General features: G+C 38.5%; 1 protein-coding gene across 1 annotated transcript in view; it reads right to left on the bottom strand.

Moving 5' to 3' along the window:
• Nucleotides 1–15622, bottom strand: part of LOC149821224 (glutathione S-transferase L3-like) — a 121055-nt gene extending 105433 nt beyond the window's left edge. The window contains exon 1 of the mRNA XM_089983859.1: nt 15058–15622. Within this exon, the coding sequence (XP_089839985.1) occupies nt 15058–15206 (149 nt within the window). The 5' untranslated portion in view covers nt 15207–15622. The remainder of the gene's footprint in view (nt 1–15057) is intronic.
• Between the last annotated feature and the right edge of the window lie 710 nt (nt 15623–16332).

Here is a 16332-nt window from a genome sequence, read left to right on the forward strand (position 1 = left end):
TATCTACTTTACTGTAGACACATTTGTCCGCATCATGAATTTTAAAACCATTATGCACCAGAGAACTATCAAATTTTTCATGCCATTGCTTAGGGGCTTGCTTTAATCCATATAAGGATTTCTCAAGTTTGCAAACTTTGCGCTCTTGCCCTAGCACTACAAAACCTTCAGGTTGCTCCATATATATCTCTTCATCTAATTCTCCATTCAAAAAGGCCGTTTTCACGTCCATTTGATGGATTTGAAGCTTATATATGGCAGCCATGGCAATCAGAATTCTAATAGTAGATATTCTGGTTACAGGAGCAAAAGTATCAAAATAATCAATACCTTCTTTTTGTTTAAAGCCTTTTGCAACCAAACGTGCTTTAAATTTATCGATTGTACCATCAGCTTTTAATTTCTTTTTGAAAATCCATTTGCAGCCAATAGTTTTGCAACCAACAGGTAAATCCACTAATTTCCAAACATTATTAGACATAATTGATTCTATTTCATCATTAATAGCTTCTCTCCAAAAGGCAGCATCTTGAGAAGACATAGCCTCTTGAAAAGACACAGGATCATTCTCAATTAGAAATGTATAAAAGTCAGAACCAAAATTAGTTGGTTTTCTAATACGTTTACTGAGTCTAACTTCAGTTTCTGGTTCATCAACACATTCATTAGAATATTCAATCATGTCATTTACAGGAAGTTCATCTACTATAATCCGGCTGCCATCAAGAAGAGAATCAAATGCATTTTTATGTTCTATGAAAGATGCATCTCTAGATTCTACAATAACATCATTAACAATGTCCAAAAATCTATATGCTTTACTATATTCAGCATACCCAACAAATGCACATTTAAATGCTTTAGGTCCAACCTTCTTCCTTTTATTTTCTGGAATTTTAACATATGCTAAACAACCCCAAACACGAAAATAACTAAGATTAGGTTTCTTACCAAAACACAATTCATAAGGTGATTTATCAGATTTGGAATAAGGAACTCGATTAAGAATATAACAGGCAGAAAGTATAGCTTCTCCCCATAAGTTGGAATGCAAACCCGTATTAAGAAGCATAGCATTCATCATTTCTACAAGTGTTCTGTTTTTCCTTTCTGCTACTCCATTCTGTTCAGGAGTTCTAGGAGCTGACGTTTGATGGATAATACCATTATCTTCACAGAATTTATCAAATTCTCCACCTAAGTATTCACCTCCTCTATCTGTTCTTAAATGTACAATCTTTGTTTTAAACCTATTTTGTACTTCAGCTAGATAAAGAAGAAATTTGGAAAATGCTTCAGATTTATCTTTCAACAAATAAACATAACAAAATTTTGAGTAATCATCTATAAAGGTAATAAAGTACCTATTGCCACCACGACTCAAAACATTATCCATCGTACACACATCAGAATGCACTAATTCAAGCAATTTATAATTCTTTTCTACACTAGGAAACGGGAGTCTAGTTAGCTTAGTTTGAATGCATGTCTCACACTTATGTTTATGTTCTATTTTCACATGACACGGAAGAAGACCAAAGTTATTCATATTATGAATGCAACGAGAATTTATATGTCCTAATCTTGAATGCCAAAGAAAATAAGAGTCAACCATATAAACAGAAGTAGTAGCTTCATTTATGCTCATCTTGAACATACCACCAGTAGCAAACCCTTTTCCTACAAAGATTTTCCCTTTGGTCACAGTTACAATCCCAGACTCAATAACAATCTTAAAACCATTTCGTGACAGGAGATCTGCAGAGATTAAATTTTTTCCGAACTTCTGGAGCATAGTGGACATTCTCAAGTGTTAGGACTTTCCCGGAGGTGAACTTAATTTCCACACTCCTTTTTCCCAGCACTTTAGTTGAGGAAGAGTTTCCCATAAAGAGATTGCATCCCTCCCCCACTACTTCATACGACTTGAACAAGTTCCTGTCGTTTGCCACATGAACAGTGCTTCCAGTATCCAGGTACCAGTCCTTATTTGCAGCCACCATAAAGGTTTCAGAGATTACAGCAACAAGCCTCTCCTCTGACTCATTTGGCTTAGGACCAGTCCTCTTCCGTTCTCTGCATTCTCTAGCAAAATGGCCAAACTTGCCACAAACATAGCAACTAATTTTCTTTTTATCAGTTGGCTTTTTCCCTTTCACAAAATTCTTTTTGATTTTCTGGGTTTTCATGATTTTGCCACCCTTGTTACTAACAAAATTCACTTTAGGATAACCTTCTTTAGGACTCGAATTCTTTTTGTTACGAAGACGAGTCTCTTCCTCAATTCTGATGTCCTTAAGAAGGCCATCTAAAGTGATTTTCTCATTTTTATGTTTTAGGTGATTCCTATATTCTTTCCAGGAATCCGGCAGCTTCCCAATGATGACAGCAACTTGAAAGTCATCATCAAGATACATACCTTCTCCTTTGATCTTATAGGCCAGTATTTGCATCTCATGAATTTGAGCAAGTATAGGCTTATCATCAACAATAGAAAAATTAACATACTGATCTACTATAAACCTTTTGTTACCAGCATCTTCTGCATTGTACTTGATCTCGAGAGCATTCCACAACTCTCCAGCCGACTCCAATGGTGAATACAGGTCAAAGAGTGAATCAGCTAAAGTGTTCAGGATATGCCCTTTGCATCTGTAGTTGTCAGTATGCCACTTCTCTCGCTCTTTCTTCTGTTCTTCTGTCTCAACTTCTCCAGCAACAACAGTGGGACAAGACTTTTTGAGGACATAGTCGATATGCAGTTCGGACAGCAAGAAAGATACCTTTGATTGCCACCGCTTGAAGTTTGACCCATCAAATCGATCAAGTTTTTCAAGGTCACGGCTAAGCAGATTGATGGAGTTGGATGTCGAACCAGAGGCCATGAGTGAAGTTCTAAAATTGTTATACCAACCTAGTGAAAACAGGATTTCAGAAAAGAGAATTCAAGCCTAGAGGCACGTTCTTAAGATCGCTATCTTTAGAACTTCAATCGCCCCACTCCGGAAATTCCGAAGATGCGAAAAAGGGTTTTGTTACGACTGAGTTCCCAGGATACAACTAGGCTTGAACCTCAAGAGAGTCACTGCTTCGCAAGAACAGATGACCTCTCCCACACTTGAACTCTGCAAGCCAAACCGAGAAGAAAGAAAGGAGAAAACTGGAGAGTCAGAAATTCTGATATCCAAAAGACGAAGATAGAAGATATTTATAACCTTTTAGAGAGGCCAAAACGTTTTGCGATAAATGAGATTAAAGGCCATAAATCTGACAGTTTGAAAATAGGATGAAAGGTACCTGAACGGTCACCCACCTTTGACTGTCAATCAAAGGCCTCCAAAACCGTCCAACAGTCACAAAGCGCCTTAAACTCAATATAAATGTTATTAAAACCTTTCAAACGGCCAGATGTCTCAAAACCGAAAAATCAAAATGGATATTTGCGCCTCATATGCACCTCGCACCGCTGCGAGCGTGCGAAGTGCAAAGTGCGCCATCAAAACGCCACATTGCGCCTCAAGCGCCCTTGCGCACGCACGCGCGCGCGCGTGTGCGCGAACGGCGCGTCCGTTGCTGCACGATGCGCAGCAACGTCCGCAATCCACCTAAATACTCAAGGCTTACCAAAGTAAAGAATAGATTACAAACTCTCTATTTAAACCTCTTGAAAAGCTTTTCTCTCTTAGATATGGGACTAAACTTTTCAAAACACTTTTGATAGTAACCATTAATAATTTAAAACTTTCCTAACAATCCCCCACTAGTTTTAAAATATATTTGGCTTGCATAGAAACCTATGCATTAGTGAGAGTGTCTGCATGACTTGAACCCCCACTATTTGAAAGAAAACCTAAATTAACCAAGGTGCTAAGTGGACTTACCTTGAACTTAGCTCCTTATATTGTTAACGGAGTTTTCAATCATACATCGGTTTCCAAAAGTTCGATTGTGTGGATTTCATGTTGGCACATTTAGAGCCTTGTGCTTTCCTGGATTCATGAGTGCTCTAGAGAATTGCCAATTCTCATAAGAAACGGCTCACATTTCAACACTCATATAGGTGAGTTTGTCTAGGTGTACTGTAACACACACCTTAGCCTTAAGGCCTACAAACTCATTAAGAGCTATTAGCTCAACCCTCATATTAGTTACAGCTCATGAGCACACATCAGTAATGGGCTTACATAAATATGCTCAATATCTGTCATTCACCAATTCGTTTCCCATTGAACCTATGCATGTGGGATCTCCAACGCTCTAGGTTGGGTATCCTTAGGTGATGACTTAATTGGCTTAATTCCCATTCCCCTCGATGTTTTATTGATGACATCTCTCGAAAGGCCTTTCGTAAATGGGTCTGCCAAATTTTGACATGACTTCACATATTTCAATGAAATAATATTGTCATCAATCATTTGTCTTATAAAACTGTGTCTTAGACTAATATGTCTAGACTTCCCATTGTATTTCATATTACCTGCTTTACATATAGCTGATTGGCTATCACAAAACATTGAAATAGCAGGTATAGGCTTCTCACCTAGTGGAATATCCACTAGCATATTCTTAAGTCATTCAGCTTCTCTACAAGCAGATGCCAAAGCAATAAACTCAGATTCCATTGTAGAATGAGTTATACAGGTCTGTTTCTTAGACCCCCATGCAACTGCTCCTCCTCCAAGGGTAAAAACCCAACCACTCGTAGACTTGGAATCTTCAAAGTCAGTATTCCAACTTGCATCACTATACCCTTCAATAACAGCAGGAAACTCGGTATAGTGAATTCCATAGTCTAAAGTATGCTTTAGATATCTAAGAATCCTGTTCACTGCATTCCAGTGTTGATGACCAGGATTATTAGTGTATCTACACACTTTACTCATTGCATAGGCAATGTCAGGCCTTGTGCAGTTCATTGCATACATAAGGCTACCTACAACACTGGCATATTTTAATTGTTGAACACTAGCACCATCATTAGGAGTCAATTTCATATTTGGATCATATGGGGTGCATGCTGGTGAACTATTAAGATATCCATACTTTGTAAGAATTTTCTCAATATAGTGTGATTGACATAATATGATGCCATTTTTATTTCTTATTATTTTGATTCCTAAAATAACATCTGCAACACCCAAGTCTTTCATACAAAACAAGGAAGATAAAAATCTTTTTGTTTGATTTATGCATTCACTATTGTTACCCAAAATAAGCATATCATCAACATATAAACAAATAATAATAATTGAGCCACTATCTACTTTACTGTAGACACATTTGTCCGCATCATGAATTTTAAAACCATTATGCACCAGAGAACTATCAAATTTTTCATGCCATTGCTTAGGGGCTTGCTTTAATCCATATAAGGATTTCTCAAGTTTGCAAACTTTGCGCTCTTGCCCTAGCACTACAAAACCTTCAGGTTGCTCCATATATATCTCTTCATCTAATTCTCCATTCAAAAAGGCCGTTTTCACGTCCATTTGATGGATTTGAAGCTTATATATGGCAGCCATGGCAATCAGAATTCTAATAGTAGATATTCTGGTTACAGGAGCAAAAGTATCAAAATAATCAATACCTTCTTTTTGTTTAAAGCCTTTTGCAACCAAACGTGCTTTAAATTTATCGATTGTACCATCAGCTTTTAATTTCTTTTTGAAAATCCATTTGCAGCCAATAGTTTTGCAACCAACAGGTAAATCCACTAATTTCCAAACATTATTAGACATAATTGATTCTATTTCATCATTAATAGCTTCTCTCCAAAAGGCAGCATCTTGAGAAGACATAGCCTCTTGAAAAGACACAGGATCATTCTCAATTAGAAATGTATAAAAGTCAGAACCAAAATTAGTTGGTTTTCTAATACGTTTACTGAGTCTAACTTCAGTTTCTGGTTCATCAACACATTCATTAGAATATTCAATCATGTCATTTACAGGAAGTTCATCTACTATAATCCGGCTGCCATCAAGAAGAGAATCAAATGCATTTTTATGTTCTATGAAAGATGCATCTCTAGATTCTACAATAACATCATTAACAATGTCCAAAAATCTATATGCTTTACTATATTCAGCATACCCAACAAATGCACATTTAAATGCTTTAGGTCCAACCTTCTTCCTTTTATTTTCTGGAATTTTAACATATGCTAAACAACCCCAAACACGAAAATAACTAAGATTAGGTTTCTTACCAAAACACAATTCATAAGGTGATTTATCAGATTTGGAATAAGGAACTCGATTAAGAATATAACAGGCAGAAAGTATAGCTTCTCCCCATAAGTTGGAATGCAAACCCGTATTAAGAAGCATAGCATTCATCATTTCTACAAGTGTTCTGTTTTTCCTTTCTGCTACTCCATTCTGTTCAGGAGTTCTAGGAGCTGACGTTTGATGGATAATACCATTATCTTCACAGAATTTATCAAATTCTCCACCTAAGTATTCACCTCCTCTATCTGTTCTTAAATGTACAATCTTTGTTTTAAACCTATTTTGTACTTCAGCTAGATAAAGAAGAAATTTGGAAAATGCTTCAGATTTATCTTTCAACAAATAAACATAACAAAATTTTGAGTAATCATCTATAAAGGTAATAAAGTACCTATTGCCACCACGACTCAAAACATTATCCATCGTACACACATCAGAATGCACTAATTCAAGCAATTTATAATTCTTTTCTACACTAGGAAACGGGAGTCTAGTTAGCTTAGTTTGAATGCATGTCTCACACTTATGTTTATGTTCTATTTTCACATGACACGGAAGAAGACCAAAGTTATTCATATTATGAATGCAACGAGAATTTATATGTCCTAATCTTGAATGCCAAAGAAAATAAGAGTCAACCATATAAACAGAAGTAGTAGCTTCATTTATGCTCATCTTGAACATACCACCAGTAGCAAACCCTTTTCCTACAAAGATTTTCCCTTTGGTCACAGTTACAATCCCAGACTCAATAACAATCTTAAAACCATTTCGTGACAGGAGATCTGCAGAGATTAAATTTTTTCCGAACTTCTGGAGCATAGTGGACATTCTCAAGTGTTAGGACTTTCCCGGAGGTGAACTTAATTTCCACACTCCTTTTTCCCAGCACTTTAGTTGAGGAAGAGTTTCCCATAAAGAGATTGCATCCCTCCCCCACTACTTCATACGACTTGAACAAGTTCCTGTCGTTTGCCACATGAACAGTGCTTCCAGTATCCAGGTACCAGTCCTTATTTGCAGCCACCATAAAGGTTTCAGAGATTACAGCAACAAGCCTCTCCTCTGACTCATTTGGCTTAGGACCAGTCCTCTTCCGTTCTCTGCATTCTCTAGCAAAATGGCCAAACTTGCCACAAACATAGCAACTAATTTTCTTTTTATCAGTTGGCTTTTTCCCTTTCACAAAATTCTTTTTGATTTTCTGGGTTTTCATGATTTTGCCACCCTTGTTACTAACAAAATTCACTTTAGGATAACCTTCTTTAGGACTCGAATTCTTTTTGTTACGAAGACGAGTCTCTTCCTCAATTCTGATGTCCTTAAGAAGGCCATCTAAAGTGATTTTCTCATTTTTATGTTTTAGGTGATTCCTATATTCTTTCCAGGAATCCGGCAGCTTCCCAATGATGACAGCAACTTGAAAGTCATCATCAAGATACATACCTTCTCCTTTGATCTTATAGGCCAGTATTTGCATCTCATGAATTTGAGCAAGTATAGGCTTATCATCAACAATAGAAAAATTAACATACTGATCTACTATAAACCTTTTGTTACCAGCATCTTCTGCATTGTACTTGATCTCGAGAGCATTCCACAACTCTCCAGCCGACTCCAATGGTGAATACAGGTCAAAGAGTGAATCAGCTAAAGTGTTCAGGATATGCCCTTTGCATCTGTAGTTGTCAGTATGCCACTTCTCTCGCTCTTTCTTCTGTTCTTCTGTCTCAACTTCTCCAGCAACAACAGTGGGACAAGACTTTTTGAGGACATAGTCGATATGCAGTTCGGACAGCAAGAAAGATACCTTTGATTGCCACCGCTTGAAGTTTGACCCATCAAATCGATCAAGTTTTTCAAGGTCACGGCTAAGCAGATTGATGGAGTTGGATGTCGAACCAGAGGCCATGAGTGAAGTTCTAAAATTGTTATACCAACCTAGTGAAAACAGGATTTCAGAAAAGAGAATTCAAGCCTAGAGGCACGTTCTTAAGATCGCTATCTTTAGAACTTCAATCGCCCCACTCCGGAAATTCCGAAGATGCGAAAAAGGGTTTTGTTACGACTGAGTTCCCAGGATACAACTAGGCTTGAACCTCAAGAGAGTCACTGCTTCGCAAGAACAGATGACCTCTCCCACACTTGAACTCTGCAAGCCAAACCGAGAAGAAAGAAAGGAGAAAACTGGAGAGTCAGAAATTCTGATATCCAAAAGACGAAGATAGAAGATATTTATAACCTTTTAGAGAGGCCAAAACGTTTTGCGATAAATGAGATTAAAGGCCATAAATCTGACAGTTTGAAAATAGGATGAAAGGTACCTGAACGGTCACCCACCTTTGACTGTCAATCAAAGGCCTCCAAAACCGTCCAACAGTCACAAAGCGCCTTAAACTCAATATAAATGTTATTAAAACCTTTCAAACGGCCAGATGTCTCAAAACCGAAAAATCAAAATGGATATTTGCGCCTCATATGCACCTCGCACCGCTGCGAGCGTGCGAAGTGCAAAGTGCGCCATCAAAACGCCACATTGCGCCTCAAGCGCCCTTGCGCACGCACGCGCGCGCGCGTGTGCGCGAACGGCGCGTCCGTTGCTGCACGATGCGCAGCAACGTCCGCAATCCACCTAAATACTCAAGGCTTACCAAAGTAAAGAATAGATTACAAACTCTCTATTTAAACCTCTTGAAAAGCTTTTCTCTCTTAGATATGGGACTAAACTTTTCAAAACACTTTTGATAGTAACCATTAATAATTTAAAACTTTCCTAACAATCCCCCACTAGTTTTAAAATATATTTGGCTTGCATAGAAACCTATGCATTAGTGAGAGTGTCTGCATGACTTGAACCCCCACTATTTGAAAGAAAACCTAAATTAACCAAGGTGCTAAGTGGACTTACCTTGAACTTAGCTCCTTATATTGTTAACGGAGTTTTCAATCATACATCGGTTTCCAAAAGTTCGATTGTGTGGATTTCATGTTGGCACATTTAGAGCCTTGTGCTTTCCTGGATTCATGAGTGCTCTAGAGAATTGCCAATTCTCATAAGAAACGGCTCACATTTCAACACTCATATAGGTGAGTTTGTCTAGGTGTACTGTAACACACACCTTAGCCTTAAGGCCTACAAACTCATTAAGAGCTATTAGCTCAACCCTCATATTAGTTACAGCTCATGAGCACACATCAGTAATGGGCTTACATAAATATGCTCAATATCTGTCATTCACCAATTCGTTTCCCATTGAACCTATGCATGTGGGATCTCCAACGCTCTAGGTTGGGTATCCTTAGGTGATGACTTAATTGGCTTAATTCCCATTCCCCTCGATGTTTTATTGATGACATCTCTCGAAAGGCCTTTCGTAAATGGGTCTGCCAAATTTTGACATGACTTCACATATTTCAATGAAATAATATTGTCATCAATCATTTGTCTTATAAAACTGTGTCTTAGACTAATATGTCTAGACTTCCCATTGTATTTCATATTACCTGCTTTACATATAGCTGATTGGCTATCACAAAACATTGAAATAGCAGGTATAGGCTTCTCACCTAGTGGAATATCCACTAGCATATTCTTAAGTCATTCAGCTTCTCTACAAGCAGATGCCAAAGCAATAAACTCAGATTCCATTGTAGAATGAGTTATACAGGTCTGTTTCTTAGACCCCCATGCAACTGCTCCTCCTCCAAGGGTAAAAACCCAACCACTCGTAGACTTGGAATCTTCAAAGTCAGTATTCCAACTTGCATCACTATACCCTTCAATAACAGCAGGAAACTCGGTATAGTGAATTCCATAGTCTAAAGTATGCTTTAGATATCTAAGAATCCTGTTCACTGCATTCCAGTGTTGATGACCAGGATTATTAGTGTATCTACACACTTTACTCATTGCATAGGCAATGTCAGGCCTTGTGCAGTTCATTGCATACATAAGGCTACCTACAACACTGGCATATTTTAATTGTTGAACACTAGCACCATCATTAGGAGTCAATTTCATATTTGGATCATATGGGGTGCATGCTGGTGAACTATTAAGATATCCATACTTTGTAAGAATTTTCTCAATATAGTGTGATTGACATAATATGATGCCATTTTTATTTCTTATTATTTTGATTCCTAAAATAACATCTGCAACACCCAAGTCTTTCATACAAAACAAGGAAGATAAAAATCTTTTTGTTTGATTTATGCATTCACTATTGTTACCCAAAATAAGCATATCATCAACATATAAACAAATAATAATAATTGAGCCACTATCTACTTTACTGTAGACACATTTGTCCGCATCATGAATTTTAAAACCATTATGCACCAGAGAACTATCAAATTTTTCATGCCATTGCTTAGGGGCTTGCTTTAATCCATATAAGGATTTCTCAAGTTTGCAAACTTTGCGCTCTTGCCCTAGCACTACAAAACCTTCAGGTTGCTCCATATATATCTCTTCATCTAATTCTCCATTCAAAAAGGCCGTTTTCACGTCCATTTGATGGATTTGAAGCTTATATATGGCAGCCATGGCAATCAGAATTCTAATAGTAGATATTCTGGTTACAGGAGCAAAAGTATCAAAATAATCAATACCTTCTTTTTGTTTAAAGCCTTTTGCAACCAAACGTGCTTTAAATTTATCGATTGTACCATCAGCTTTTAATTTCTTTTTGAAAATCCATTTGCAGCCAATAGTTTTGCAACCAACAGGTAAATCCACTAATTTCCAAACATTATTAGACATAATTGATTCTATTTCATCATTAATAGCTTCTCTCCAAAAGGCAGCATCTTGAGAAGACATAGCCTCTTGAAAAGACACAGGATCATTCTCAATTAGAAATGTATAAAAGTCAGAACCAAAATTAGTTGGTTTTCTAATACGTTTACTGAGTCTAACTTCAGTTTCTGGTTCATCAACACATTCATTAGAATATTCAATCATGTCATTTACAGGAAGTTCATCTACTATAATCCGGCTGCCATCAAGAAGAGAATCAAATGCATTTTTATGTTCTATGAAAGATGCATCTCTAGATTCTACAATAACATCATTAACAATGTCCAAAAATCTATATGCTTTACTATATTCAGCATACCCAACAAATGCACATTTAAATGCTTTAGGTCCAACCTTCTTCCTTTTATTTTCTGGAATTTTAACATATGCTAAACAACCCCAAACACGAAAATAACTAAGATTAGGTTTCTTACCAAAACACAATTCATAAGGTGATTTATCAGATTTGGAATAAGGAACTCGATTAAGAATATAACAGGCAGAAAGTATAGCTTCTCCCCATAAGTTGGAATGCAAACCCGTATTAAGAAGCATAGCATTCATCATTTCTACAAGTGTTCTGTTTTTCCTTTCTGCTACTCCATTCTGTTCAGGAGTTCTAGGAGCTGACGTTTGATGGATAATACCATTATCTTCACAGAATTTATCAAATTCTCCACCTAAGTATTCACCTCCTCTATCTGTTCTTAAATGTACAATCTTTGTTTTAAACCTATTTTGTACTTCAGCTAGATAAAGAAGAAATTTGGAAAATGCTTCAGATTTATCTTTCAACAAATAAACATAACAAAATTTTGAGTAATCATCTATAAAGGTAATAAAGTACCTATTGCCACCACGACTCAAAACATTATCCATCGTACACACATCAGAATGCACTAATTCAAGCAATTTATAATTCTTTTCTACACTAGGAAACGGGAGTCTAGTTAGCTTAGTTTGAATGCATGTCTCACACTTATGTTTATGTTCTATTTTCACATGACACGGAAGAAGACCAAAGTTATTCATATTATGAATGCAACGAGAATTTATATGTCCTAATCTTGAATGCCAAAGAAAATAAGAGTCAACCATATAAACAGAAGTAGTAGCTTCATTTATGCTCATCTTGAACATACCACCAGTAGCAAACCCTTTTCCTACAAAGATTTTCCCTTTGGTCACAGTTACAATCCCAGACTCAATAACAATCTTAAAACCATTTCGTGACAGGAGATCTGCAGAGATTAAATTTTTTCCGAACTTCTGGAGCATAGTGGACATTCTCAAGTGTTAGGACTTTCCCGGAGGTGAACTTAATTTCCACACTCCTTTTTCCCAGCACTTTAGTTGAGGAAGAGTTTCCCATAAAGAGATTGCATCCCTCCCCCACTACTTCATACGACTTGAACAAGTTCCTGTCGTTTGCCACATGAACAGTGCTTCCAGTATCCAGGTACCAGTCCTTATTTGCAGCCACCATAAAGGTTTCAGAGATTACAGCAACAAGCCTCTCCTCTGACTCATTTGGCTTAGGACCAGTCCTCTTCCGTTCTCTGCATTCTCTAGCAAAATGGCCAAACTTGCCACAAACATAGCAACTAATTTTCTTTTTATCAGTTGGCTTTTTCCCTTTCACAAAATTCTTTTTGATTTTCTGGGTTTTCATGATTTTGCCACCCTTGTTACTAACAAAATTCACTTTAGGATAACCTTCTTTAGGACTCGAATTCTTTTTGTTACGAAGACGAGTCTCTTCCTCAATTCTGATGTCCTTAAGAAGGCCATCTAAAGTGATTTTCTCATTTTTATGTTTTAGGTGATTCCTATATTCTTTCCAGGAATCCGGCAGCTTCCCAATGATGACAGCAACTTGAAAGTCATCATCAAGATACATACCTTCTCCTTTGATCTTATAGGCCAGTATTTGCATCTCATGAATTTGAGCAAGTATAGGCTTATCATCAACAATAGAAAAATTAACATACTGATCTACTATAAACCTTTTGTTACCAGCATCTTCTGCATTGTACTTGATCTCGAGAGCATTCCACAACTCTCCAGCCGACTCCAATGGTGAATACAGGTCAAAGAGTGAATCAGCTAAAGTGTTCAGGATATGCCCTTTGCATCTGTAGTTGTCAGTATGCCACTTCTCTCGCTCTTTCTTCTGTTCTTCTGTCTCAACTTCTCCAGCAACAACAGTGGGACAAGACTTTTTGAGGACATAGTCGATATGCAGTTCGGACAGCAAGAAAGATACCTTTGATTGCCACCGCTTGAAGTTTGACCCATCAAATCGATCAAGTTTTTCAAGGTCACGGCTAAGCAGATTGATGGAGTTGGATGTCGAACCAGAGGCCATGAGTGAAGTTCTAAAATTGTTATACCAACCTAGTGAAAACAGGATTTCAGAAAAGAGAATTCAAGCCTAGAGGCACGTTCTTAAGATCGCTATCTTTAGAACTTCAATCGCCCCACTCCGGAAATTCCGAAGATGCGAAAAAGGGTTTTGTTACGACTGAGTTCCCAGGATACAACTAGGCTTGAACCTCAAGAGAGTCACTGCTTCGCAAGAACAGATGACCTCTCCCACACTTGAACTCTGCAAGCCAAACCGAGAAGAAAGAAAGGAGAAAACTGGAGAGTCAGAAATTCTGATATCCAAAAGACGAAGATAGAAGATATTTATAACCTTTTAGAGAGGCCAAAACGTTTTGCGATAAATGAGATTAAAGGCCATAAATCTGACAGTTTGAAAATAGGATGAAAGGTACCTGAACGGTCACCCACCTTTGACTGTCAATCAAAGGCCTCCAAAACCGTCCAACAGTCACAAAGCGCCTTAAACTCAATATAAATGTTATTAAAACCTTTCAAACGGCCAGATGTCTCAAAACCGAAAAATCAAAATGGATATTTGCGCCTCATATGCACCTCGCACCGCTGCGAGCGTGCGAAGTGCAAAGTGCGCCATCAAAACGCCACATTGCGCCTCAAGCGCCCTTGCGCACGCACGCGCGCGCGCGTGTGCGCGAACGGCGCGTCCGTTGCTGCACGATGCGCAGCAACGTCCGCAATCCACCTAAATACTCAAGGCTTACCAAAGTAAAGAATAGATTACAAACTCTCTATTTAAACCTCTTGAAAAGCTTTTCTCTCTTAGATATGGGACTAAACTTTTCAAAACACTTTTGATAGTAACCATTAATAATTTAAAACTTTCCTAACAAGAATGTCACAATGAATGAGAATGAAAGACGATGTTAGAGGGGAGAAGAAAATGAGAGACGATGTTGGAGTTGTCAACTACAACCTCGTGAGAATGTAGTTGAAAATGGCCCATCACCTCACCTTCTCCACTTTCAACACCATTCTCATCTCCCAAAACAGGCTTCCAAACACCTGTGTGGGCAGGTGGTATTAATTAAAGCCTCATTAAATATCATCTCCCCTCCCATCTAAGGCTCCCAAACAAAGCCTTAATTTACTTTAAAATCAATTTGTATTTTCAAATTGTCATTACTTTTGAGGTTCTTTTTAGTCATTTCCATCAGTTGAATGCTGCTCCCATCAATATCGAATTAACCCATGTGTGTGTCTACGTGTGTGAAACCACTTATCCAAAAAAGCAGGACAATTTGGGAAATTGCATTGCACGCCATCGTTGAAACTTCCCAACCTATCCTCTACCTTGCTTTTCTGGATAACTGGGTGCATCCAAAACCCAGTAAAAGAAGAAAAAAAGAAAGCAAAAAAATCAATGTTCCCAGCTTATCCTTCCGGGACCGAAATAACTCAATTCATCAATGTGCAAAAGGGGGCATATGTGGGGGATTTAAAACGCCCATCGCTGTCCACCTCAAGCAGCCGACAATGAGAAAGAACGACTTAAAGGAAAACGATGAAAAAAACAGAAACAAAGAATGGTTAGACAAAAAGAACTGAAAAATCCTGATGAGAGAGAGAGAGGGAAATATGGGAAGGAAAACCGAGAAAGGCGAAATGGGTAGTGAAGCTTACGCTGTGGCCAATGCCAGTACGCAGAGTCTGGAGTCCCTCCTCAAACTTAGGGAAGATGGGTTGATAGATACTGTTGATTTGCGGAGGATTTTGGGGCCCGAATTGATAAGTGCGGTGGGACGCGCGGGGTTCCTCCAGATAAGGTCCATAGGTTGATAGATCTTTTTTCTTCTTTTTTTCCCTCTTTTCGTTGCTAACTAATGAGACCTCTCTCTCTCTCTCTCTCTCTCTCTCTCCCCTGGAACCACGGAAAAGCTTGGGCTGTGGCAGGCCACAGCAGATCAGGCGATGGTGATATAAAATATCACCACTCACAGAAGCGCTTCGATCTAGACCGCAAATCTGAGTTCGTTTTGTGTTCTGATAGGGCCACGTCAGAGAAGATCTACTGTCCAGGTTGAAAGGCATCTACCAGTGGTGATATCGAACAACCTTTGCCGTAGGGGACACTTGATTGCGCAGACAGCAGCGTCCACCGCCAACGTGCCTGGTGCAAATAACGGACGTGCAAGACGCTTGGAACATGGCGTCCTGCGGCACGCGATATTTCACCCTTCGCCCTGGAGCATCTCTGTCTGGAACACTTAGGAAAAAAAAAGAAAGAAAAGTTGAACACCTCAGAGTCCAGCCACCAATGTTCATACTGGGGAGTCCCCAGTTTACATTGGCAGTGAAAACGTGAATTACACTCTCGTCAGCTGTACTGCGCCACTATAATAAAAATTTTCTATGCGTCGGAAAAAAATTGACGCAACAAAGTGGTGAGCTAGTAAAAAGGAGTTTTTTTTGGTTCGCAAAAAAAGTGCGCCAGTGAAAAAGAGTTTTTCTGACTCAAACAAAGTGCACAAGTAAAAAAAGTTTTTTTCATGCACATATAAATTGTGTCAGTAAAAAGAGTCATTTAAAAAAAAAAAAACTTTTCACACTTTAGTGAGCTCTCTCTCAAAAAAAATATCTTCCCCGTCTCTATGTGGTCATTGGCCACCATCAGCGGAGCATAGGGTGAGCACCTACAAGAGGTCGGAGAAGGGGTTGACAAGGAAGTCCTGCAGGTAGAGGTGGTAGATCTGACGAGCAAGCACCTCGATGAAGAAGGTGCTAATCGGCTTCACCAAGGCCCCCGCCACAATGTGGTTGTCATGTTGCACAGCCTTGACACAAACCATTAGGGGTGTGGACCAACAGGATGCGCATCTCTTGTGACTCTACCACCACCATCGATCGCACCTCCAATCGAGCCGCCAATGTTGAAACTGTAACGACCCTAATTTATAA

This window comes from Nuphar pumila, chromosome 12 (genome assembly GCF_984573655.1).
Source record: "Nuphar pumila chromosome 12, dmNupPumi1.hap1.1, whole genome shotgun sequence".
NCBI classification, from domain to species: domain Eukaryota; kingdom Viridiplantae; phylum Streptophyta; class Magnoliopsida; order Nymphaeales; family Nymphaeaceae; genus Nuphar; species Nuphar pumila.